This window comes from Drosophila biarmipes, chromosome 2L (genome assembly GCF_025231255.1).
Source record: "Drosophila biarmipes strain raj3 chromosome 2L, RU_DBia_V1.1, whole genome shotgun sequence".
NCBI classification, from domain to species: Eukaryota; Metazoa; Arthropoda; class Insecta; order Diptera; family Drosophilidae; genus Drosophila; species Drosophila biarmipes.
Genome location: NC_066612.1, coordinates 5,933,412 through 5,958,984, shown reverse-complemented (window position 1 = coordinate 5,958,984; position 25,573 = coordinate 5,933,412). Strand labels below are relative to the sequence as shown.

The 25,573-nt window shown below is 39.9% G+C and overlaps 1 protein-coding gene across 6 annotated transcripts in view; it reads right to left on the bottom strand.

Annotated features, from left to right (window-relative positions):
- LOC108027664 (uncharacterized) overlaps positions 1 to 25,573 on the bottom strand; it is an 82,175-nt gene that overhangs the window by 3,445 nt on the left and 53,157 nt on the right. For 2 of the 6 annotated variants that reach the window (XM_017099203.3, XM_017099206.3), the window contains 3 exons: positions 21,361 to 21,525; positions 5,045 to 5,325; positions 4,664 to 4,900 (listed from right to left, as the gene is read on the bottom strand). In XM_017099203.3, the coding sequence (XP_016954692.1) occupies positions 4,664 to 4,900; positions 5,045 to 5,325; positions 21,361 to 21,525 (683 nt within the window). Of the gene's footprint in view, positions 1 to 478; positions 647 to 4,663; positions 4,901 to 5,044; positions 5,326 to 11,013; positions 11,370 to 15,815; positions 16,920 to 21,360; positions 21,526 to 21,627; positions 21,900 to 25,573 lie in introns of those variants that run through there. The other 4 variants (XM_017099207.3, XM_017099204.3, XM_017099208.3 and 1 more) reach the window with 4 other exon arrangements.

Here is a 25,573-nt window from a genome sequence, read left to right as displayed (position 1 = left end):
AGTCGCTATAAATCCGGCTATAAAGTTTGGGTCGCTGCAGGTAGCTCGGGTAATTAAAATGAAATTTTCATCTCGATCTCAAGAGTTTTGCACGGAAGTCGCACAAAAGGCGAAATGGTTGGAGTTTGAGACAATGTCTCTGAGCCGGGGAATTTCCGCGGGCAGACAATGGTTTTCGAGGGTCTCGCTCGAGAGGTTCATACGTATCGCGGTCAAAGGTCGGCTGGGAAATTCCACACAATAAATTTGTGCGATTTTATTGGCTTTCGGTTTTATAGTTCGAGGCTCGTAAATAATTCAGAATAAAATATTATAATCAACACATTTTTCTATACTTCAATTTCCTTGTGTAATAAAATGTATATAATGTTCTGTTTTAATAATTCCTTCCATTTCTTAAAAACTTCTTATGATTATACCATTTTTAAACTATAGAAAACCTTTTTTCATTGATCTAATTCTTCAAAGCAAAGCATACCTGTTGCTGCTCGAAGGCCTGGGTAAAATTGAAGTTATCCATATAAGTGGTGCTGGTCGGAGTGCTGGGCACCGTCCAACTGATCAGATCAATGTCCAGATCCATGGTCTGTGCCGATAGATTCTCGTTGGTGAACTCAAAATTCTCAAACATTTTGTAAAATTTCTAAGAGCAGAGTCGCTGTGTGTTGAACACGAATACTTGAAGTAGACTGATGACAATATTCGGCCAGCCATCGGCTTTTATAGCGGAACGGCAGGTAGGAAGCGAAGAGGAGGACTTCCGCAGGTAGCCCGAGGGATCAAACGAATATCTCCGGATACGGGCAGCCAAATGTTTACGAGGGATTTCGAGGCAGAGTAAAAATACGCTTCTAAAAACATGCTGGGAAAAGGGTGAAAGATCTGGGGTTTTTGCTCCAGCACGAGGAGAAAAAACGAAGCGATGCAATTGTGGGTGTATCTCTTTGGTGGACAACGCCTCTTGGCTGGCCAAAGGTTTCCAGGGCGGATCCACCCATCCCGGCTTAGCCATCGCTGGCCAACTTCATGTGGTTTGGGATCAGCCATCGACCCTTCGGAGCATTTGTCACGCGTCTGCCAGCTGAGGATAGAAAGCAATCTTCCCTTTTTGGGGCGGCCCCTGAGGGCACTTCAATTTCGCCGTAATGGCGCGCACCTTCTCTGCAACACTTTGGGTGGATGCGTAGCGAAGTGCCAGAGCGCCTCGAAGGATCTCGAGACGATTGGGTTTTAAAGGAACTGGAGAGAATCACTTTTCAAGTGTCTGTCTCAAATACAATCTATGAAATTGTAATTTGCATAGGAGTTGGGTTTCCGCTTAATTTAGCAAATTACGTTAAATCCTCATGTTTGTGTATCTTTCAAATATACAAAATAGTGCATAGATACAAAACAGCGCAATTTGCGATAATTTTCTATTTCTAAACCACTAAATTTTTGATGAATTACCAAATGGCAGGGTCTCAAATTCGATCTTACTTTTGTAAAATGAAATATTCAGAGCACTTTGTCTTTATCAGATTTTAAGAAATTTCAATTAACGAGTTATCATAAAAAAAACTCGTACTTTTAAGAATAATTGGAATTCCTATACCTATCTTTTTATAATCTTAATATAACTAGATAAATTAAAGGTTATTAAAAATATGTAAGGGAAAGTATTCAAAAAGCCTAGTTCATTTATAATACCTATTTATAAATTCCATAATTTCGATGGATCATTTCCCATAATTTAATTTTAATTGAAGTCGAAGCCTTGCTTTAATGTAAAGCTAAATCTTTTTCAACCCAATATTTAACTCGTTTTAAATTACCCCGATCGATTGCAGCAGTCGCCGGTCGGCTGGCCAAATCTGATCCCCAAATTAAGAGCTGCCGACCGAGTTGCAAATTGCCTATCCACACGACTCCGGTCGCCGCCGATCCTGTCCAGCAAATTAATAGCCATCATGTCGCTGTCTCCGTCTCCGTCTCCGTCTCAGTCGCAATGGAATTGGAAATGGAAATCGCCGTCTCCCAGTGACAATTTCGGCGTCTCTATGGGTGACAGTCAAAGTGGGCACTGGCTAAGACGAACGGCCGGCCGAAGACAGCGGCATTTACCTGACAAGTGTTGAAATTAGTGACTCGCCGCCGTGAAACTGCCTCGACTGGATTTAATCCTTTGCTGCCCCGGCAATCTAGGCTGCACACTTTGCAGTTTATGGATTTAACTGCAATTGTCCTTGGCATTTAATAACGCGCTGTAAAACGCGAGGACCTAATAAAAACGGACACGAGCCGTTTGTCCTCTTTCCAAACGAGGCAATGTCCTTGTACGCCGACTACCTTGCCGGTTGCTCTTCCTCGGTTTTCACACCAAATTGTGAAATCTCGCTGGATCATTACTAAATAAATATTTATGTTGCAACATCAGTTTAGGCTTTTAGTGGGAAAATGTTGCGCGATTGCCTCGTTCGCCGGAATTAACAGAAAACCCAGGCCTGCAAATCCCCTGCCTGTTTGCATTTGCGGCCTAAAACCGGTAGTCGCGTTTTCAACAAGTTAGCCAAATATTGTGGTATGCTCTCCCGTAATTCCCCCTAATAACACTGGGCTTGTTTTTTCGAAACGTGCCTAAGACAAATACCAAAAACCCTAGACAAATATGCAAATTGCAGGCCTGCATGTGCAAGCGCCAATGGTTCTTGGGAAATCATTTAAGTAATTGGGGTTTGTTTGTAATATTTATTAAAGGAAAAATAATCAAAAAACATTGAGACATGTGTGAGTTCCTAAAAAAACCTAAGGAGATTAGGGGAATAAGTTGGGAAAACCCATGGACTTTCTAACAATTATTTTAAGCATTAATGGTAAATCTATGAGATGGATAATTTATATAATAATAAATGTGTAATATATGTTTAAATCTTTGGGAAATACTAAAAATCTTATCTAAGCCCGAAAAAAATATATATTCAATGTTTTATTGTTAATTTTAATATGTATTTTCGTTATAAAAAATTTAAGGGATTTTAAGAACACTTTAAAATATATCTTAAGTAAGATAATGAATGATTCAATGGTTTTTTAAATTAAATCTTAACATGAGAGATCTAAAATATATAAATATATTATATAAATGTTAGAATGCTAAAAACTCTATTGAATGTCTTATTTGTAATAATTAACTTATTCCCCTTAATAATGAAATAAGTTGTGTGGTTTCAAAAAAATGTTGAGGGAATATTGAAATCTATGTTAAAATATTTTCTAACTAATATAAAGCATTTGATGCATTTTCGCTTACTATAATCCACCTTTTGAAAATCCCCAGCTGTAGAATTAAACGATTTGAATTCTTTTCTTCGTGCCCTGCACAACATCCTGCAAATTCCCCCCGGCTGAGGGTGCAAAATTCCGGCTACAGCTTAAGGGATTCCGGAATTTCTCTCCACATTAATGACTTTCCTTTCAAAAAAAGAGAAGAATCGCTGCAAATGGCCAACGCAAATGACATCAATACAAAGCCGGCAGCTGATGGCCCGGGGAATTATCTTTTCGTTTGCGGATTGTGTCACTTTCAGCTTGCACAAGACTTAAGAGCGGCTGAAATCAGTTGATTTTCCAGCAGCAGCAGTTGTTTCCATTAGCCCGACAGCATTGTGCATGTGTTGGCCCGAAGACAATGGGCTTACGCAATTGTCAACATTTTTGGTAACACACTGAAGACCAAAGACGACAAGTTGGGGGAAAATGTGTGTGCTGCCGACAAGTTTAGACAAATCAGAAATTCGAAAATTCGCAAATTCTACCTAAGCAATTGTGGTTGGAAAGTCAGCAGACAAACATCATCATAAATCGATTTATGATGTACGCAGATGAGGTCTGCGAGGGACCTCCCCCCTATGCAAATGTTAAAATAATGCTTTTCGCATTTGTCGCCGATTTTTATGGCCTTGTTATTGGGATTTAAGTGAGGTAAGGAAGGGGACTGCCTGAGGGATAACAGGTACATATTTTTTAAAGCCCGTCCCTTCCGCATCCTTTGGCAGGCTTTTCAAGCGGAAATCTTGCCAAAACTCACACGTATACCCGCGAATTTTCGTTTTGTTCCACCAGCATCCTTTACACCGAAAAATGGCAAACAATTAATTGAATAGCCGGCTGGTCCGCAGACTTGAATGTGCCATCGCCTCACACCCCTTCGTTTTGCAGCCCGGAGAAGAAAGGCTTTCACGGCGGGCAAAGGGTAGGGGCTCAGGAAAATTCCCTTCCCAACTTTTGTTCGGAATTTTCGGTATAGTTTTTAATTAGTGCAAACACAAAAAGTGCTTCCATGTCCGGGGCTCAGGTTTCAGGGGTCGAGGCTTAGCCCACACTGACACAATTAAACAAAATTAGCTCAACTTTAAGCATAGATTAAGGCAAATTTCTCAAACAATGCGGGCTGCCCATGTGAAACAATTCGGGAATTATTAGAGCAGGTGATCCCGATCCAAGGATGCTCTGCACATGTTCTGCACCATAACAAAGGGCAGCGAAAGGTATAGATACGCCAGTGGTATCTGTTCGATTTGCCTTCGAAGGGCTTATAAATCCCTGGCGCCTGCTTGCCTAGCAAATCCCTTACCCTTGCTGATCCCTGGTCCCTACGCCCTGTACCATACTACACTGAACTCACCTCCTGGGACATGAACTGCACCATGACGGCGAGTCCCATGACCTGGCGACGCTCCTCCCGCCGCTCGAACTGGGTGTCCTGCAGGAACTTGTCCAGGCGGGCGCAGTCCAGCACTCCGTTCTCCACGAAGGGTTTCAGGGCGGGATACTGGGCGGCTAGGTCCGCGCGGGGCGTGGCCATCATCGTCATCGAGCTGATCGACGTTCCCACCTCATTGGGCAAGGACAGGGCACTCGGCTAGTGGTTAAATAAGCAAAAAAGAAAATATTTCATTTACTAATAATAATTAATTAAAATATTTTTCTTACAGCTCAAAGAAAGTAAGAATATTTTCTGTTCTCTAGTTAAAACTATCAAAAAATCAAAAGAACATTTTCCTACCTCATTTGCAGTTGTAAAGGAGACTGCTTTGACCTCCGGCTCCTGTGGTTTCATTGGCGGAAGGGGGGATGCTGTCTTGGAGGCCTGTGGCTCCTGCTGGGGGATAATACCGCTCTGGTCCTCGCACCTCTTCAGCTTGGCCTCCGTCTCACAGGGCAGCTCATTCCCAATGGACGACCGTTTGGAGTCCCGCGCCATCGGCGGAGTTGGACATCCGCTCGAGGATTGGCCATTGTTCAGCTCCTGCAGCTCGGTTTGGTCCACACCAGAACGCAGGGATTCTGCAAGAATAAATATAACAGTAAGACATTAGAAAGTGCTATAGATCAAACAAGTAGCGAGCAATGGAAAGTACTATTTATCAAATTGTAACCCAAAGAAATGGCAAGTCTCTGGGATTACGCAAGCCTCGACCAGCGAAAGTCTCTGCCCGTCAAAGACGAAAATCTAGCTGTCTTTGGAGATGAGCTAACGATGATGAGCTAAGCGTGATTCACCCAGCTTTATATCCACTCCTCTGCAGGGCGAAAAAAAATTACATGAGTAATTGCTTCGTGGCCGAGAAAAAAGAAACCGCAATGGCGGTAAATTTTCTTTTTGCATAATTCCATTGACAAAAGGGAAAGCAGCCTACATACAGAGGTGTAAGTGCTGCCACGCCCACCGTCACCAGCTTCGGAGGCGGGGGCCATCACCATCAATTACCAGATTGGATGCGATGGGATCGCTACTCTCATCGGGGGGCTGTCAATTAGAGAGGATGCGTGGCCAATTTTTGTGGCCAGCGAATTGGCCTTGACAGCCAGGGAATACATGATATATCTATGGGGAGGGAGTTCAGTAACCGCGCCGATCGATCCACCGATCGTGTGTGCCTGCCCATACATAACCCAGACCGATTTCCTTACAAGCCACGCGCCGATTCGCCGCGATTCCAAATCGAAGCGGTGGCCCAACCCATAGATACCCCAACATATCCGAAGTGGTGGCCATAATCAACGGCCGACGGTTTTATGTTACCGCATAGATTTATAGCCCCAGCCAGAGACAAGGTTGTCACTGTGTTTGCACAAGTTTGCCGTGTCGAATGAGCGAAATTTGCGGGCCCCAGAGCTGCCTTCCGGAGTTGTCATTAAGAGCATTACCCCGGGATGTTTGTTTAACTATCGAAAGTGAATTAGCAAGTCATTGAGGCGGCCATTTGGATATTGTAGTTACGGAAAATGTAACCAGGGTAAAGGGGAACCAAGATATGCCTATAAAATTAATAGTAAAATGGTATTGCACCAAGCTAAAATTATAGGAAATTTGAAAAAGATAATAGTATTTTTATTATTTAAAAAATATTTATAAATTTAACATCAATAAGAAAATAGTACATTATAAAAAGAAAATCACTATCTCCTTTTTCTTTCCCAATAAAATAAAACCCGATGTTTCAGGAAACTGATTAATGCTGTAAAATAATTTACAAATTAGCCAAAGACAGCCGTTGCAAAGTGGCTAAAACGCTTTCGTTCGATTTTAGCCGCTTTAAATGATTGCGCAATAATCTGCGAATGAGCAAGCCACTGAAACTGTAAAGTAAGCGAAACCCGATTCGCATAAATGAATTTGTTGTTTAACAAATCAAAGCATAAATTATGTCGAAACTGGTGGCTTTTAGCATTTCGAGTGACGTTTTTGATTTGAGATAAACATTATGTTGACATTTTTGAAGCAGTTGGTTTTCCCCACTTTGCGTTCCCAGAACATATTTAATAATGATTAATGGCAGACCTTCAGCACCACCTGATCGCTGGCCTCTTTTCTTTTCCCCGACTTTGAAATGTCTCAATGACACACGACTCGGGCAAGTCTGGCACACGACCTGCGAGGGGACATTTGTCATGGCAATTAGGCGATTAAGTGACATTAGCTACGACCAATTAATTGCAAGGCCAAGAAAGTTGGCCAGCTCGCAGTCCCGATGCGGATTTTCCCCCGATTGCAGCCAGAATATTCTCACGGCCCTGTCCTGTCCCTGGAGAATCGCAACAGGTTTGTCGACAGATCGCAGGAGGGAGTGCAGACCCCTCATGGCGGTGGGTCGGTTTATGGCAGAGAAACCGACCACCTCAGTAGTTATATGACCGGAGACTATACTTTTCCGTTTCCGATCCCGTTTCCCAGCCCATGGTGCACTTCGATTTTTATGGGCCTCGGAAAAACTCAGCAGCGGGTGATTCCATTCAGAAATCCTCGTCCTGCCAGGTTTTTTCTCACCCTGTCGGCGTGGGCACGTGGATTTTCCCAAATGTTGCTGGGAGTTTCGGTGAATGTTGTAATAGTTATTTAAATAGGTTGAGGCAAGGAAAAGAGTCTCTAAGAACAATACAGAATTTTTTAAATATTTTTTATATTTGCTCATTTAATTATATTTATAGGATAAAGATTTTGCAGTATGTAGAAAGATTCACACATCTTTCTGTATCTATCTCTAAGTATAATATATAATAATTCAATGATGTAAAGTATCTGCATATATATCTAAAAAGTATCTGAATATAAACCTAAATTTGGCAACATATTTATTATTTTAATGGTGATAGAGAATTGTTAGCTTAAAGAATTTTTATTTTAAACTTTCTCTTAAAAGCACAAAAACATATATATAATTCCGCAGTTGGCAGGTGGAAATCCCAAACAACAAACGTCTCTTTAAAATACGTTAATTTAAATAGGCAAATTACACACATCGCCTGCGTAGACCAATAGAAAGTGATTGTGAGTTTTCACTACTTGCACCTTGTGCGGCATTTACCTCAGCTGCCGCAGCCGCATCCACCAGGTGGCAGAGCAGACTCTCCCCCATACAAGATCAATCAACATCAGGCTCAGAGATTCGGTGTCAGTGTCCAGGGTTCGCGTTCGGTCAGCCGAGCTCATAATGACGGTTTGGGCTGGTTGGGATTTGAGTCTGGGTTCGCTAAAACCCGACATGTGTCGAGGTTTTCGCGGCAGTTGCAAATGGAAACACAAATGCGATGCTGTGCACAGTGGGCACGCAGTGTGACACTGAGCAGTGGACAGTGGGCAGTGGGACAGCGGTACCTGCACTGGGCGATGGAAAATAGTTGAAATTCCGAAATATCTTATTTGGCATTAGGCAGCTGTGGTTGCTCTGGCCTTTTTTGCGGATTTTGGAAAACTCAACGGCAACCTGTCTTAACCCATGGCGACCCACAAAAACATGTCCAATGAAAATGCGCGTAATTAAAACGAACAACAGACAGTCGAAACTGGCAAAATGGCAAACTGGCAAACTGGCATTTCAATTAGCTGCGTTTAGGAGACTCGAAAAAAGCAGAAACTGAAATCACTTCACTTCACTCGACTCGACTGGAAAACTAAGCATGTGTAGCTTTGTATCTGCTTTATTTCACTTTGGACACACAGTTTTCATAGGAAAAGGGGTGAGAGGAAAGGGTTTTCGGGGGATAGACAACGCTTTAATTGCAATTTAACAACAAATTGTTTTTAGCAACGAGACAGAGGCACTTTCGGTGGACGAGAGTCAAGTGCCTGGCAGCGATTTTGTGCAAATTACTCGACATAATTGAGCCAAATATGTTACACAAAAAATATCTCAAGTATGCCGGCGAATCAATTATGAAAAAGCATGGAGAGCATTCCTAGAATTTCAATTATTAAAAGCTTTTAAATGGAAATATTTTATAATTAATAAAAGGGAATGTTTAGTAGAACCCTTTGGAATTTTACAAATATTAAGATTGTAGAATCTTTAGAGAAAAATTGTATCTATAAAATATGCACTTTTGTGTTTATTATGAAATAAACATTTTTAAATGTATTTTTAAGATCTTTTTTGTTACTTGTTTTTCATTTAATTCTACTTTTAACAAGCCGGAAGAGCCATCATCATTCTTTAGACCCAAAATTACACTTCCCTTAAATAAAATTGAAAACAACAGATGAGCGCACGCTTTTCAATTCATTATCATTCCTCACAGAGCCCTGATGACACACACTGTAAACAATATTTGCACTAAATTATGCTTTGTGCCTTTTAATTTGTTTGGTTAAAAAATAAGAACGGCAGCTGGGGTCGCTATAAACAACTCCCAATAAACAGTGGATGGGAACTCAGGGAGTAATAAGGCCAGCGGAAGAACTTTTCAGGCACTGCGGATACCAATATGTACGTGTATCCACAAGATACATAGGCATATCCACAAGATCGATTTCTGCAGAATGTCAATCACAGGGGAAAAAGACTCCGTGATGAGCAGATCGCTTCAAACTGCCCACGGAGTCGGCGGTGATGAAAGACACATATCAAGGGATTTATGGCACATCAGGGCGAAGATTTTTATTTCAACCATTGGATATTGTTTAATTCCCATTTGTAGTTCATTCCCATTGGCAAACGCACATTTCAAGGTCGTAGTATCGTCGCTTGGCGCTTTTCCATTTATTTTTCCTATCTCTCTTTATTTTCTAGCCGCTAAATAAGCCTTTAAAACACTTTTCGTTTTTGGCTCAAGTTCTAATGAATATTTTTAGATAAGTTGTGCACGAAAACATTGTCTGCTAGATATTGGCGGAGCGAAAAACACAACAAAGCCAGCGAAATAGACGAAAATAATGCATTATATACCAAAAATGTCTAATTAATCATTACATGAGCGAGTGGGCAAATGTGTGTGTGTTTAATTCCCAATGTTTACTACGCATATATCATCGTTTTATATATGCTCTTCGTACTATTTTGCGGTTGGCATACGAATGGAAATAATAACAAAGTCCCACGATAGAAAAAGACCGCAGGAAAAGGCCTCATGACTGGAAAGCTAATGAGTAAGCAAGGGAAATGGGTTTAAATAGGGTTAAAAATTATAAATACCCTAGGAAAATTACTTTCAATCTCTTCAAAGTACAATTTCTAAGAATATTATCGTAGAAAATTAAATAAATTATTATCCAAAAATATTTATTTTCTGGCTAATAACTATTTTTATACAGGGTAAATCACAAAGTTTATGATAAATTCATGTTTGTTCTGTGGCCAGACAGCAAAATATGCTTTTTGCTTTAAATTCTGTTGGCACATTTCGTGCTTTTCGTATTTTGTTTGGCTTTTTTATTTTTGCACAATATTTGGTTGATATACAGTCCCAAGTGCATTAAAAATTTAATGAGGGAGACGGAAAACGGAAATTGCGACGCAACTTGGAAAATATCTAAAGGCCAAATAAAGATTTTTTATCAAGTGCAAATTTGTATTCTGCCCCCAGTGCTAAATTGCACTTAAATTGTCCTTCAAATGCTATTGAACACTTGTTCCACTTTCTATATTTTTTCATTGACAAGTATTTAAAATAACATTCGTATTGAAGATTGCGTATACTTAATTTAAGCTAAATCCTCAATAAAATATATACTTAAGTTGGCAATTAAGTAACAACTAGATTTATTTAAACGGAATTGCAAACGGAATATTTTGGGGTAGTTAATTTAGTTTTAATAAAACGCAGAATGGTGCTTGAAATGTCATTGGCAAAATAAATGGTATTAAAATGTCTCTTAGTTCACATGAAATATATTAAATGTTATTTTCTCAAATTATTTTTAGCATATTTTAAATGGCAGTAGAAATTGCATTTGGTAAAAACCTAATTTATTTGTAGGTAATTGCAATGGGAATTGGGAATGTTTTTGGACATGTCATTTAAATTAAATTTTATTTAAATGGAAATTTGTTTTTTTAGTCTTTCTCCCCATGTACGTATGTATTTTATATGCAAATTATTGTGTATATTTTGCACAGATATAAATGCCAGTTGGAATAGCTTGTGGTATTTTTCAGCTTTATTATTGACAAACAGTCCACTATAATTTTCCTTTTGTATTTTCCCTACTGTATTGAAACACTCGCGCGTTAATTTGAAATCCCTGCGATGGCTTACCGCCAATTCCCTCGTCCTCGAAATCGCAGCTCGCAAATGAATCCGCGTTGACAGCTCCATTGCCATTGGATAGGCCTCCACCTCCTCCGCCACCCACATCGTACACTTCCATCACAATGCTTCCGCTCTATTTGCCCTAAGTCAGCACTGGGATCTCGGGATTTCAACTAATGGACGCATAGCTGCCATCGCTGGATGGATCGATTTTAATCAGCGACACTTGGGGACATCGTTAATGATGTTGAGCCCTTATAGTTGCGTCCTCACATTTTACGCTTCCGATTTTACGCACGTTTTAAGAAACCCCGCCGGCAGAAATTAATTTATCGAACAACGACGAGCGATCCGGTGTCCCGAGCTTCTAAGCATAAACTGTTAATGAATTTAATTCAAATTAAAGAGGCGCGCATTGCTCGCGGTTGTCGTCGTCGTTGTTCGTTGTTCGCCGTTGTTGATCACTCGGTGCGCAGTTGTTGCTAATTGTGGAGCCGATTTCACCATGTGGTGGATTATGGGATCGCCACCAATGGGGCAAGGGTACACAGAGAAAACCCGGATTGGATATCAAAGTAATAAAAAATATTCCTTATAAATTATCCTGATTTTCCTATATTATAATTTATTTATAAAACATTAAAAAAAATCACAAATAAGACAAACTTTTCAGGAATATTTAAGGAGTATAAAAGATTTTAAATTTAAAATAGTTCAAAATCTTTTTCAATATATTTACATATTTTACAAAGCATTTTTCTTTGTCTTAAATGCGTACCTTACTAATATACTAACTTAAAATAAAAATAAATATAAAAATAAATAAAACTTTTCCAAAAGCCGCAACTTAGTAAAATATATTTTTGTTGTTCTATTTTCCATGTTTAAAATAAAATTTATATTAAAAAAATTTTTTTTGGTTTGGTCATAATTTGCAAACATTTTCTTCAAAATTTTCCTGTGTACTTCATGCTCATATGTGCACAGCATTAATGAACAAAAAAAAATCAGCAATAATTACAGAAGCCACAAAACCGAACTGTGACGTCAGCCAAAGAGGAGACTATGGGATAGTAATTATTATTCTCAATGGAGAACTGGTGACAAACGCAGCAGAGGATGCGCCACTGCATCACTGGGGGTCACTTAATTGCCATAGCGGGCCACGCGGCGTATGAGCAATGTTTAATTAATTTTTCGTCTCACTTACAGAAACTGAAAGAGGGCGCAAGAAGCTGCGACTGGCGGCTAATTAATGGCCCAATATAAATCAAAATTTAATGCCACCAAATCATGGCAGCTGTTGTTGTTTTTCGCCCAAGAGCGTGGGCGGTGCGCGCAATAAGTTAAGTAAGTTAAGTAAGTGGGGGACAGCGTGGCATGGCCCAGTGAACTTGTCAACAAGTGTTAATTGCACTGCCAGAAGCAGAGGCACAAGAAAGGCAGAAAGCGGAAAGTACAGAGAAAGAAAAGCCAGACACCTCGCACGTAGCAGCGCAAAATTCAATAAAAAGTCGCTGCTGGCATAGTTTTTTATCTAGGCTCTGGGGGGTTTTATTTGGCCTGTCAAGCCATTCGCAAAGCGTCGCGACAAATTGGCCAAAGAATTAAATAGAAATTGGGGGAATGGCGGAGCGTAGTAATGCGCAAAGACGCCGAGTGGCAGACGGAGAGTTATTAAATTATCCACGCACAAATTTCAAATTATAACGCGCGAATGGAAGTTGGGCAGCGTGACGAAAGGCTGGAAACTTTGGCAAAAATGTAAAAGCCATTATTTTGAAAAAATAATTTATGTCCAAAATGTATTATGAAGTCTTTAAAATTTAATTAATAAAAAGTTATTAATATTTATTTTTCATATGAGGAGGTATTAGGTATATAGCATCCTATAAAATAAGATCATATGGTAAGAAAGTTACTTCGAAAGCCATATCAGTTTATTATTCCAATTAATAAAAATATTTAACTTACCAATTTCTTGTCACTTAAAAAATTGCATACATTTTTAAAAAATTTAAAATATATTATTATTTACTAGTATTTTTCAATTTTGTAGACAATTCTGCAATTTTAAATACCATCTTAGGCAAGCCACATTAATCCCTTAGAGTCATGACAACTAGTTCTAAAGTCTTGGCTGTTTATTAATCCATTCATTGTATTTTAATGAAATACGGTTAAATTTACTCTTAATTACACAAAAGTTTAGAAAATTCTGTTGCACTTTTAAATACTATAAAACCCAAAGTAACTCCCCTCAATCTCATTGCAATCCCTGTCACAATCCCCTTTTTATTGTCCCCCAAGCCCATTTGAAATCGATTAGTCTCTGGCCCATTTGCGTAAGCCATGTATGCTTCCAACATGGTGTAGCAACAGGCGTTTGGCCTTAATGATGGGCGGCTATCGGGGCAATCTTGGCCAGAAGAAAGGCAAGTTCAACGCTTATCCGTGGCAATTAAATGGGATTGCGCATACGCCCCGTGGGGCCGCTTGACAACTTGGCCGTTGGCCAAACGACGAGACCGAAAGCCAGGGATCAATCAATTTCCTCGGTGGATTCTCCAGCCGGCGGCAACAATTGGTTGCGCTCCGCTGGCCCTAGACTTCTGCGAATCTTTTTATTCCCCTCCTCCAGCCTGCACTTGACTCCATTAACAGGAAAAAGCCATGTGGTCACAGTTTGCTAGCGCCCAAAAGCGCAACCGCACCGTTAATGTACTCATCAGCTATGATTTAATTGCCTTGGGGCATAGACTTCAGTCTTTCCACCAACTCTTTTCGATTTATTAATTCATTTTGGGCCATTAAAAGCGAACCATTAAAGGCCTGCCAGTTTGAGAGGCACTGTAAACAAGCGGCGTATAACAGTGGAGCCTCTCTGGGAAGGACTGCGCAGGTCCTTCGCAAGCGGCTGTCCACATATCTCATACACAATGAGTGTCAGTGTGTCACACAACAAGAACACACACCAGTGAAAAAGCACATTATGCAATTTTTATGCTGAACCAAAGCGACACTGAGAGAGAAAGTTTTTGAATGGTTTCTTGTTGGGGTAGCTCAGCAGATGAGTCATCATCACCGGGGTAGTTAGACGGGTAATCTTAGGAGACCAGTAAAAAAGCCAAGATGAAAAGGCTGACAACTGAGTAGGCGCCTCCGAAAAAAATCGATATTGGTCCAGGGCCAAAAATAAAGGAGGCAACCGGTCGCCAGCTTGCGGTTTCCACTTTCTTGTTGCGCCTTTCGATGGCTAGACATGCGCAGAATAACCCATAATGTTTTCGGGAAAAGTGTTTAGAAGCCATAAATATTGAAAGGGCTAGGCCTGCCCATCAGTTAGGATATCACAAATGGCAGAGAATTAAGAACAGCCTATAAAGCCAACCAAAAATGGCAGAGAAAGTAATAGAACTGGAATATCTTGATAAGGAAACTAGGCGAAACATCCTAAATTTAAAAGATATAATATATATTTAACCCTTGGGTTATAGTATGTATCATAAGTACTAATACATAATCTCATTAGATAGAAAATCGGAAAATTTGGTATTTCAAAAAAGTTCCCGCCAAATAAACGAATCACTTACAAAAACCTCTTAAATATAACAATCTTTCAACTGAAAAGCTCCAAAACTTTGGTCATATCATGTGTTTGCCTTGGTGATCTCACTGTGGCTCAACAGCCAAGCCAAACAAATGACCGGGCACATGAAAAATGGAAAACTCCAGCAATTAAGATGTTATTTTGTATGTCTATACAGTTTATTTTTAGCAGCTCAAGCCAAAGACGAAGTTTCATAATTAAGCCCAAATAATGAAATGGCAAAAAATGCGAAAAATCGTATTTGGCATGCTGAGCAAAATAACCAAAAAAATAAATAAGAAAGCCCAACAGAAAAAGAAATTAGGAGGACAAGCTCCAGCTGCTTTTGCCTGGAATAATTGTAACGCCTCGTTTGGCATTAGCCAAGAACTCCAAACTGTCCATACCCTATAACTAAGATGGACGCCGTTAGACTTCTACAACCTCTTCCTCTGGCTCTGGGTTGTGGGTCATGCCCAAACAATTTTCGAATTATACAACTCGATTCCGTGGGTTTTGTTTAGCCCAATTCAGTGATCTTCCACCGCATCTTTCACTCTCTTGTTAGCCAAATAGCCGGCGGCCAACGAATAAAACCATTCCCCATTGTTCTCCGAGTGGAGGAGATGGGGCATAAAATGGGTCACTCAGATGGTTGGGGTAGATCCAACCGAATCTGAATCGGAATCTGTAGCTGCCCAGGGCAATTAGCAAGTAAGCACAGAAAGAAGTGGCTAATCAAGGTGTATTTTCAACCATTATTTTAATATACCATTTAAATCAATAAAAATTTAGTTTAAACCTAATCTTAGAAATTCATAAATATATGTATTGTCCGAAAAATCCGATCCGATCCCTATGATTCTACTTTATATCTGATCTTGCTTGTTCTATGTTTATGTATAGGCAAAGAAATAAATGGCTTTTCAAGGTGGTTTTGGTAAAATAATATTAAAGTAGTATTTAAAAACAATATTTAAACAATATATTCTAAAACCTAAGATAAATTTATTGTAAAGCTATCCACCAAAAACAATACTGTAACCACTTTTCTTCTCAACTTTCTCTAAAATTATATCTCCCAAAAAGGTTCTTAAGAATCCGAAGAAGTATAGAACTTTAAAGCATGATCCCTTTGGTGCTCTGCTATCTCATCATTCTTTCTCTATGTGTACCGCAGATTCTGCCAATTTGGCAATTGATTTTTCCCTCTACTCACCGCCGCTCCGTTTCTTCTCGGCCAGCGAGGATTTCTGTTTGCGTGGCATGCGGAACGAGTTCCACAGGAAGGAGCTCGACGGCGTCGAGGATGTGAGCGAGGACTTGATGGACTTCTTGGTGTACGAGCGGAAGATGTCCAGCTCACTGCTGCCCGACGAGAAGGCTGGGGAAGTCATGGATTTCGAGGTGGTTGTGGGTATCCGTGATGTTTTGGCCATGGTATTGTTGTTGTTCTGGGTGCTGCTGTTGTTGTTCAGTAGCTTCTTGATGCCGCCCTCGGCAGAAATCCCCTTGCCAACTGCTCCGCCGCCGCCACTGCCAAGTCCTCCTCCTCCGGCGGCGCCAATGCCCGTGTAGATTTTACCATATTTAACCTCCTGCGGCGGATGCGGATAGTCCTTGTAGCCATACTTCTTGGCCTGCACATTTTTGTGATTTTTCAACATCTGCTGGAACTCTTTCCAATCCGCAACCGATGGCAATGAGTACGTATTGGACGTGGTCGCGTCCTTGTGGGCATTCAGACTTTGCGAGGAGCCGTACAAAAGTGACACAAACTCGTTGAGGCCCATTTTTTGGAGCATGCGCCTTTCAGTGGCTGGCTCTCAGTGGCTCCCAAACTGTATTTACACTGTTATATCTTTGTTGATTGTCATAAACCCACTGAGCACGTACACTGCGCGGTTAAAGCGTGCAGTTGGATAGACTCACGTCCGGCGGTTTCGGAGTTCGGCGCGCAACTAACCGCGGATCCGCAGAGTGAGCAGCCAAACAGCCAAGTCGGTGGATCGCTCTTCTCTCCGTCGACGCCAACGTCGCTGCCCCGGTCGCCGGCTCAAACTCTAGTCTTACAATCTCCAAACTCCAATTGCCAACTTCAAACCCAACTTCAACTCAAACTTTAGCTTCGCTTTTGAGGTAGTTTGCAGCAGCGACCATACAGCAAAAGATGGCCACCAAATCGGTGGATTACATCAAGTCAGTTCCTTAAAATCACAGGCAAGCACTGGTAAAATCAAACTGTACACATTCGAAAGATGAAATTTGAATTTTGGCAATGCTATGAAACAGAATATCCGATATATTGATCAAGGCAAGGGAATTTTGTGAAACTTCCATGACAGAAAAATATCAGGCAGTATTCAAAATAAAAGATACAAAAGAGACATCAAAGTATGGAAAGTTCTTCACAACAAGGTGTTTTTTGCATAAAAAATGCTTAACTTGTTCAAAAGTTATAGCTTCTTAAAGATTTGCGTCTAAAAAACAATGCCATAGTATAGGGTGACAACCCTAAATGCGACAGCCCTACAACATTCATGTTTTTGTTTGGTTTGACATTCACTGTCATCAAGAAAATTATGAAAAATATTAAAGTAAAAATTCAGAAGAAAATCATATTATTTATTAAAAAATCGTTTTTATATACCCTTATTAAGCTGTGCATTCCACAATAAAACCCTATGAAATGACAATAATATCTTGAGCTCAGAAATTCCATTGATTTATCCAATCGAAAGTCACCTCGCCCCTTTCACAATTAATTATTTTTTCACTTTGATCATCATCTCAGCTTCTGTTATTGTTGTGCGGAATGTAATTATATATTTTTGTTATTTTTTAAAATTGTCGCCACGACTTTCGCGTCACACTTGGCCAACAGCAAAAGTAGTTTTTCAACTCCACGCCATACGAGTGCTCTATGCAAAATACAAATGTATTTGGAGTAGATATAAAAAAGAAGAGAAAACTTTAAAATAATTACCGATGCTAAGAACTCCGCGCCGAGCGAGCACAGCTCATTAAGAGCCACGCTCCAGTTAGAAGCTCGAGGGCTATAAACTTTATCAGGTTTGAGCAGATTTGGCTGTGATAATTATGGCAGACAAGAAAGCCTTTCTTTTGAGCAGAATTGGCCAGCTGATGAAACGGTCTTGACCCAAATTCGCTACAAACTCAAACCCAAAAACCGCATTAACAAAATTGATTAAAGAGGAGAATAATCGTGGCATGTGCCGGATATTGAATGTAAGCCAAAAACCGAAAGTTTCAGATTAATTGGAGTTCGGGGACTTACGTAAGCCCCGAAAACAATTGTTGAAGAAAGCCAACTCTCATTGCATAGCTGGCGAATTATTTAAAATGTATAAGCCCATAATATCCCGATCGAAATTTATGCATAACTACCATAAAACGCAGTTCTCACGCCAAAGTATAGATATTATTCAAAGGCGAAATTACTCAAGCCCTAAGAGCCTCTGTTTTTTCTTTGGGCTCTCCACAATTTATGCAATATTTGGCTTCGGTTTTAGTCAACTTTTGTGTGCAAATTATAAAACCCACGAGGCAGGCACAAGGAATATCCATCTTCCCTTCTTGCATAAATTTGTCATGCGAATTAAACTTGGGAAATTTCAGCTGACAGTTCAATACAGTTTTTGTGGGTTAAATTATGTTAATGTAATCTAATTAAAGAGGGTTGTTATGGGGAAAAAATACAGGAAAACAAGCGAATATTTTTAGACCGGCCTAAACTAATTGACAATATTTCAAATATTGTTTTTCCTATCGACTTCAATGACCACCAATGAAGCCCAGCTATTTTCTTACAAATCTCTCGGCTTGCCAAAGCGGCTCATGTGTGGGCTTGAAGTGAATTGCAAATTGTTATGGAAACGTTAACGTACTCAATCCACCAAAGTAGTAATGATTTTTCATATCTAGGTATGTATTTTTTACATTGGTTACGCATGGCAGAAACCCGCTGATGAAAAGTAAAAGTATTTCCAAACAAAAGGCAAGAAAAAACAGCAACGCAAAATGCTGAAAAGGTGCGTGATGGTGTTTGATTTCTTGGGAAGAGGGGCGGCCATTAACTTTTTTTACCTAAGCAATTTGCCAATGCAAAATGCAAAACAGTTAATAGATTACGATGATATTTTCTTTTCTCGAAGCGTGCCATCGAGGATGGGGGAAAACGCTTGACAATTAATCGGGTAAGAGTGTGAAAAATGGCCATAAAGAAAAGCCCACGATAGCGACGACAAGGCTGAAATCAATGAACTTGATGTGTGTAGGCCATAAATTAGAGTGAAAACAAGCAGTCAGATAATGGGCTGAATTTGGCCACACAAAGGCAGGCATACACACACCCAAGAGCAACCGAACCAAAAAGAGTTGGCGTGTGTTTAAGGAGATTTTATTGGTTTGATACCCTATTGTAGATTAAACTACTTCATTGGGATTTTTTTTAGGTTTAGAAAAAAAATGGTTTTCCTGTTTAAAGTCCCCAAAATTTACAGAAACCATTACCATTTTAATAACTACAATTTTACTACAGTTTTAAATTCACTTCTATGTCAGCCTAAGAGTATGCAAAGAAATATAATAAGTACGTTACAATGGCATATCAACAGATATATTTTTTTTGCATACTTTCAGAAAATCTAGAGGTTTTTTTATAAACTCAATAGAACATACATTTGTTCTTGCATACTTTTAGACACCTTAAATGTATTTTAAGACCCTAGAGAACCCTGCCAAGTAAAGTTTGTCTTATTCCAGTTTTTTACAATTTTACAACCACAAAACGCAGAAGGGCATTCGTATATCATCGTTGCCTCGTCCACAACTTTCCCAACGTTTATTTCACATGCGGGCCGCAATCACGCACAATCAAAATTAAATGACAACTTAATTGATCGCTCGACCAGAGTGGATGGTGTGAAAGCAATAAATAAAATTCGACAAAATAGTCAAGCTCGGCGCCATAAAAAGCGTGTGTGGGTGGAAACCGATTGTTTGGAACTCTTCGGCTAATATTCCCACAGAAAAGGGGGATTTCCAGGGAGATGCAGGCGCATTAAAACATTTAACAAACAATTTAACTTCAAATAAGCCAGCACGATGCAGTGGCTCACGAGTGGGGGCTTGGGGCAACGGGTGTTTGGGGGGTCAGTGGAGCGCACACCAACGCCCAGTGTGAAAAACAGAACAAAAGCAAAAGCACAGCACAGCTACAACTCGCTGAACATCAAAGCAAATTTCGTTAGAGCAAAGCGGCATAAACAAGTTGTGACATTTGTGCGCAGAAGTGGGGGGAAATTCTCGCAGTGTGTGTGCGTTGGCCGTAATGTAGAACCACCTGCCAAGTGGGGGTCATGCTCACGATTATGTAAGCACCGTACATACTCACATATAGGAGTGTGTGCGGAAAGTTAACCCGTAAATTCGCTGGCTTACTCAACTTCTGAACTGGCTGCAGATAAAGACCACAATGGATGGGCTAAGAAAGTCTGGGAGTCGCCACCGAAATTGATTCGAATGGCCAAACTTGCAAAGTAAATACGACTGTTATTAAAGGCATTATAGAAAACACACAAATATTCCCTATAAAATATGTCATATAAATATATATATCATAATTTTATATAAAATATATCATATAAATATATATATTGAGACCAAAGCAAAGAGCTTGGAAATCGAAAGGCTAAACTTAAAAAATAATATAAAATATTCTGAAATATAAAATATAACACTTTTTTTCTAGGATTCTAAACTGGTGATAATCTTATCATAAAAAACTAAATTAAATAAATAGAAATAATTGTTATTAGACTGTAATTGTATAACATATATTACATATAAAATATTCTAAATGATTTTATTATACAAAAAATATTCTGAATGATTTGTATTATATTTAAAAAACATTATTTCATCATGTCTTTCTGATCACAATTTTAATTGTGGAATATTCCACCTTAACTTTAAAATATATAATATCGATATGGCTGATAATCAACTCAAATATCAATAGATATTAAATACATGTTCTTATCTACCGCTTTTTTCTTGTCTTTTTATTAAGAACTATATAGACACCACAGTATACCCCTCCAAACTACCACCCTTTCGACCTATTACTATAACCCCAGGCAATGAAAACCAACTTAGTTAAACAAGTCGTATAGACGGATCCCATCAAGATAATCACCGCCTATTAGTGGCGCTCTGCCCAACCCTAATGCAACCTCTACTAACGTGATAAATATTTTATATATATTTATAAACGACAGCCGAGCCCACAGCCAAGTGTTTGCCTCGACATTGGAATCATTCTGAGGCGTGCGACGCATTTGACGCCAGAACAGGTGGCAAGATGTATGGCAACACCCCGTACAACCTAATCCCCAAATGGCTAATTAGCCGCCTTAATATTAATTACAAAAGTTACGAAACTCTTAAGCCCAAAACTGTCCCCTCGGGAGCATTTTGCAATGGCCACTGTGCCATTGTAGCTAATTTTTTTGGCCAGACAAAAAACTTTTGGCGGCACGTTCAGATGAAAACTAATTTGATTTAAACTTGAATTTCGTATGCTTTCACTTCGAGTCTGTCGATTGGGCAAAAAAAGGGAAATAGGAAATAGATAATGGGGTTACAATCAATTTGAAGTGCCCCAATTTCGATTTCCCTTCGCGCAAGTAATTAGCCTGTTGGAAATATACTTTTTTTTTTGATATTTTTTTTACACTTACCCTCGGACACGCCGACAATTGGGGAGCTTTTAATAACCGCAGTGGATTTAAGTTTCGACGATTGTGGCTGCTTGTTTGAGGTTGAGGTGGCCGACTTCGTGGCCACTCCTTTGAGGGGTGTTGTAATGCCAGCAGGGCTGCCCAAAGTGCCATTTAAACGTTTATCTGCAATGATAAGGTGGGAAGTGATTTCAGATATATTTTAATACATAAGATAGCTCTTAAGATCACGGCATACTTTCAGGCAGCTGGCAAAAACCCACTCACTTTTTATCGCCTCGTTCTCATTACAATTTTCCTTATAAGTTTCATCTATACTTCTTGTTGAATTTTTACTGCCGAAATGCTTGCGAAAGAATCCACGTAAGCCCATAGTTCCCCTGGTCTTTATCTCCTTCACTGCGGACTAGGACTCCGCGTCCGAAGTCTTACAAAAAGGATACAAACGTGGACTCCAAATAGACACTTTATTAATGTGGAAATAGGCTAAGAATTCTGATTTTTTCCTTGTTCAGGGTGTGTGTATAAAAGTGGGATCAGAACTTTACTGCAGCGCCTACTGGGTCCAGTAATTATGATAAAAATTTACCATAAAAGTGGCTATCAATGCACTTGAGTGGACACATGGCAGGGAGCGCAGAAAAGGTAAAAATCTGCATCTGCATCCGAATGCGCGTCTGAATTCAAGCCGGGAAATAACGATCCCGAGCCGCTGGCCGCCCAGCATGTCATAATTTGACCAAATTAATGAAATCAAAGGAAAACCAGTTTGCATTTCCAGGCCCGCACGTTGGTTCGCTTACTGGCCGCGGCACAAGGTGCAAAACAGGGAAAGAATGCCAAAACAGAAACACCTGTTTTGGACGGGCTTCGAAAAAGGCAGGTGCGTGAGCAAGCAGTGCAGATGTTGCTGGACGGGAGAGAGAGAGCTCAACATGTTGCGGGACTTCGATCTGCTATCTTTGAGAATACAAACTAAGTATTCAAAAGCAATTTAACTTTTAAATGCAATTTTATTACACTTTTCTTAGGCATACATATAGTATTACTATAAATCAATCTGAGCTAAATTATTATAGTTAAATATGCTTTCTACAATTCTTTTGTCATGTTGCAGATCAAGCAGTTCAACTACTAAATATGTTGCCGAAGAGCAGGCAAGCAGTTGGTGTTGCTAAAGATCTCTCGTAGGCCTGAAGGAAAAACTTTTGAATTCATAACTCTTACATCAGTCTCTTAAGTATCTGCAGCTTTTCTCTTTGCTCTGGCGGAAGATACAGGTTTCCCTGAATAATTAGCATAATTCGCTGCTTTTGCTTTTTCCCCCCTACCCAGATAGTACTGTCCACCACTGACCTCACGGCCACTGGGGAACAAAACCCGTCGTATCTCCCAGATAGTCTCTGCAATTCTCCCGCTCGTGCTGAAATCTTTTAGCTCGCTTTGTCAACCGCTTCGGTTTCAATGCTAACCGCAAAAGCAAAAAGGAAACAAAACAAAAAAACACTAAACAAACCAGCGCCAGAAGCCATAAATGGCTAGTACAAGTCTAGGCGGTGGAAAAAAGTACAAAAAAAACCCGGCAAGTACAAACAATGGAATTGTGCAGGCCAAAAAAAGCATATAAAAGAGTTTACAATGCCACGAATGTCAATGTCAGCAGCGAGTTCTGAACTTTATGGGAGCTGCCACCCATGGAGAGTCCAAGAAGTCCCGGCTTTCAGTCGACCCCACCAAGCAACCGGATTTCTTTCAACACGCTTCAATCAATAAGCGTGGGCATTTGTATCTCAAAGATACAAAGAGGCGCGAAAGTGCCGACGACTCAATCGATCTTGCGCAATTATGCCAATAATCATTTAGGTGTTTTCTTCAAAACCACCGGCAGACGTGGGTTAAACGGTGTGAGGTGTGGGCTTAAGACCATCACGTTTGCCCCACCGTGTTGTCCGGTGAATACTGAATGGCTTATGGCGATTATGGGCCAATTGGCGGGCATTGCGCTTCACGATGGTGGTGCTAATAGAGCCCCTGCTTATCTCTGAGATAGTAGCTACTGGACAGAGTTTAAGGCACGTCGGAAAGATAGCCTTTGGAAAATTGGAGCTATAAACTAATTGCCAGAATGAAAACCTCTCTTTTGACTAATCTCTGCAGGCATTAATTGCAAGAAATTGCATGTTGGCTAAATAAATCTTAATTAGTACAAGAAATTCCAGCCGAGAGCGTGATCGAAAAGCACAAACAAAGCTTGTTTTTCCCTCGTGCGATATGCAAAACACGTTTCACCATCGTTTTTCATGCTTTTCTTTTACTCGGTGGGGGAAAATGGCGCGATAAGCATGTTCACAGAGATCACTGCGATCGGGGATCGGGGTAAAAGTAATTTTAAATTATATTCCTTCCCCAGTTACTTTATAAATAGAATGGAATGGAGGAGGAGCTGGGGCATTCTCTTAGCGAATCAGGCAATTTAGCAAGATCTCCGCAGGCGAACACAATGAATTTCCCTATTAAGGCTAATTTATGCAGGCCTGCAAATATTTGCATGACCCAGGCACGACAGCAAAGAAAATAATTCAACCCGCACAAAGTCGGGGAAAACGTTAAAAAAATATACCCAAAAAAGGGGGGAGTCAAATCTTTCAATGATTCAAAAATCTCCTAAATAATTTAAGACATTCTAACAGCAAACATTCATATTTTTCACAGCGGATGCACGATTTATTGAGTTTCAGCTTTCGATTGGCCCACTTTCCCATAAACATAACAAACGGAAATTATGGGGTCATCGAAATTCTACGCGTATGGAATGAACTTTTTAAAAGAACGATAATGAAGACTCGTCTTTCGAAACTCTTTAATTGAACATGTGCCAAAAACGTTCTAATGAATATGCTGCATATATGTGAGTTGTTCTAAGATTTATGGTTGATTTCAAGATACTTTAATTAAATTAAAAAAGATATTTGGTTAATAATTTTAGGCTGAAAAAGGCTATAGTTTTTTACTAGTAATGTTGGTATTTTTGAAATCCTATGAATTCTTTCCTATTTTTTATTCTTTGCAATAAGCTCAATATTAATAAAGGTTTCCAAAACGGTCTCATATATGGATTTATCTTCAGATTTTAAGGACTCTTATTCTCTTAACTAATGAGCTCCGCTGAACATCTGAAAAAATCAATGAAGCAATCAGCAACTCCGGGCATTTTTCCATCGAATCAATTACCACATTCATGTCAGCTTGATGGGGGACCGACGATGACTCACGGGGAGTGAGTCAACGACGCCGAATTTGCGCAGATCTCAAAGGCACACATATGCCTCAGATTTGGCCAGGAGTTTGGGGCCAGCTGCGAGGAGTCTGCAGACAAAATGTCACCTCGGCAACAGCTGTTGCTAAACTGCAGCTGGCGCAGATTTTCCCAGTTTGCCTAGCAGCCACCACCAACTGTGGGAATGGAGCGCTAAATTGTTTTCCCTCCAACTGGGAGCCAACACACGCCCTCAATCGAAATATAGCGACTTCATGGCTGGGCAGAGAAAAGATACAAAACTTTTACGGTTGCGGAAAAGAGGAACGGATCGGCCAGGTGGACAGATTCAGCAATTCATTGAGGGCAACAAGTTGAGCATTTAACCTGAGCGATGATTTCGCATTTAAACGTGTAAAACTCATGTGAAGAAGGGGAAGGGATGGGGCGTTGCAAGGGCGGTTCTTGACAAAAGTTGACACCTTTCAAAAGGGGGATTTCCCAGAAGCTGCAGAAAGGCTTTTACGCCTGCAGCGGAGTAAGAAAGATGTCAGTGTCAACTTTCATGGGAGTTCTAATGGAGGAGCTCAAGACATGGTAGTTGGATACTTTTCAGTTGCTCTTGCCTTGAAGTATCTTAGGTACTAAAGAGAAATACTACTAAAAATAAATTTTTCTTCCTAAGGTCTTTCGCTTAAACCTACAATTTAAAAAATTCAATTAAAAGAGCCTAAAATTAAAGTTAATTCCTTTCAAGGACCGTAATTTTTCTCTGCTTTCTTTTTGACTCTAGCCGCGGACGTTGTAATCTTTAAAAACTAATAAAACTCAATTAGGTATCCGAAATTGTCATAAAATCATAAAAATACTTTTTCCCTAATGACTTTTGAAATCACTAGCTTATTGAATTCACTTAAAAAGAGCGCCTAAAAGTATGCAACAATACTTTCATTTGAC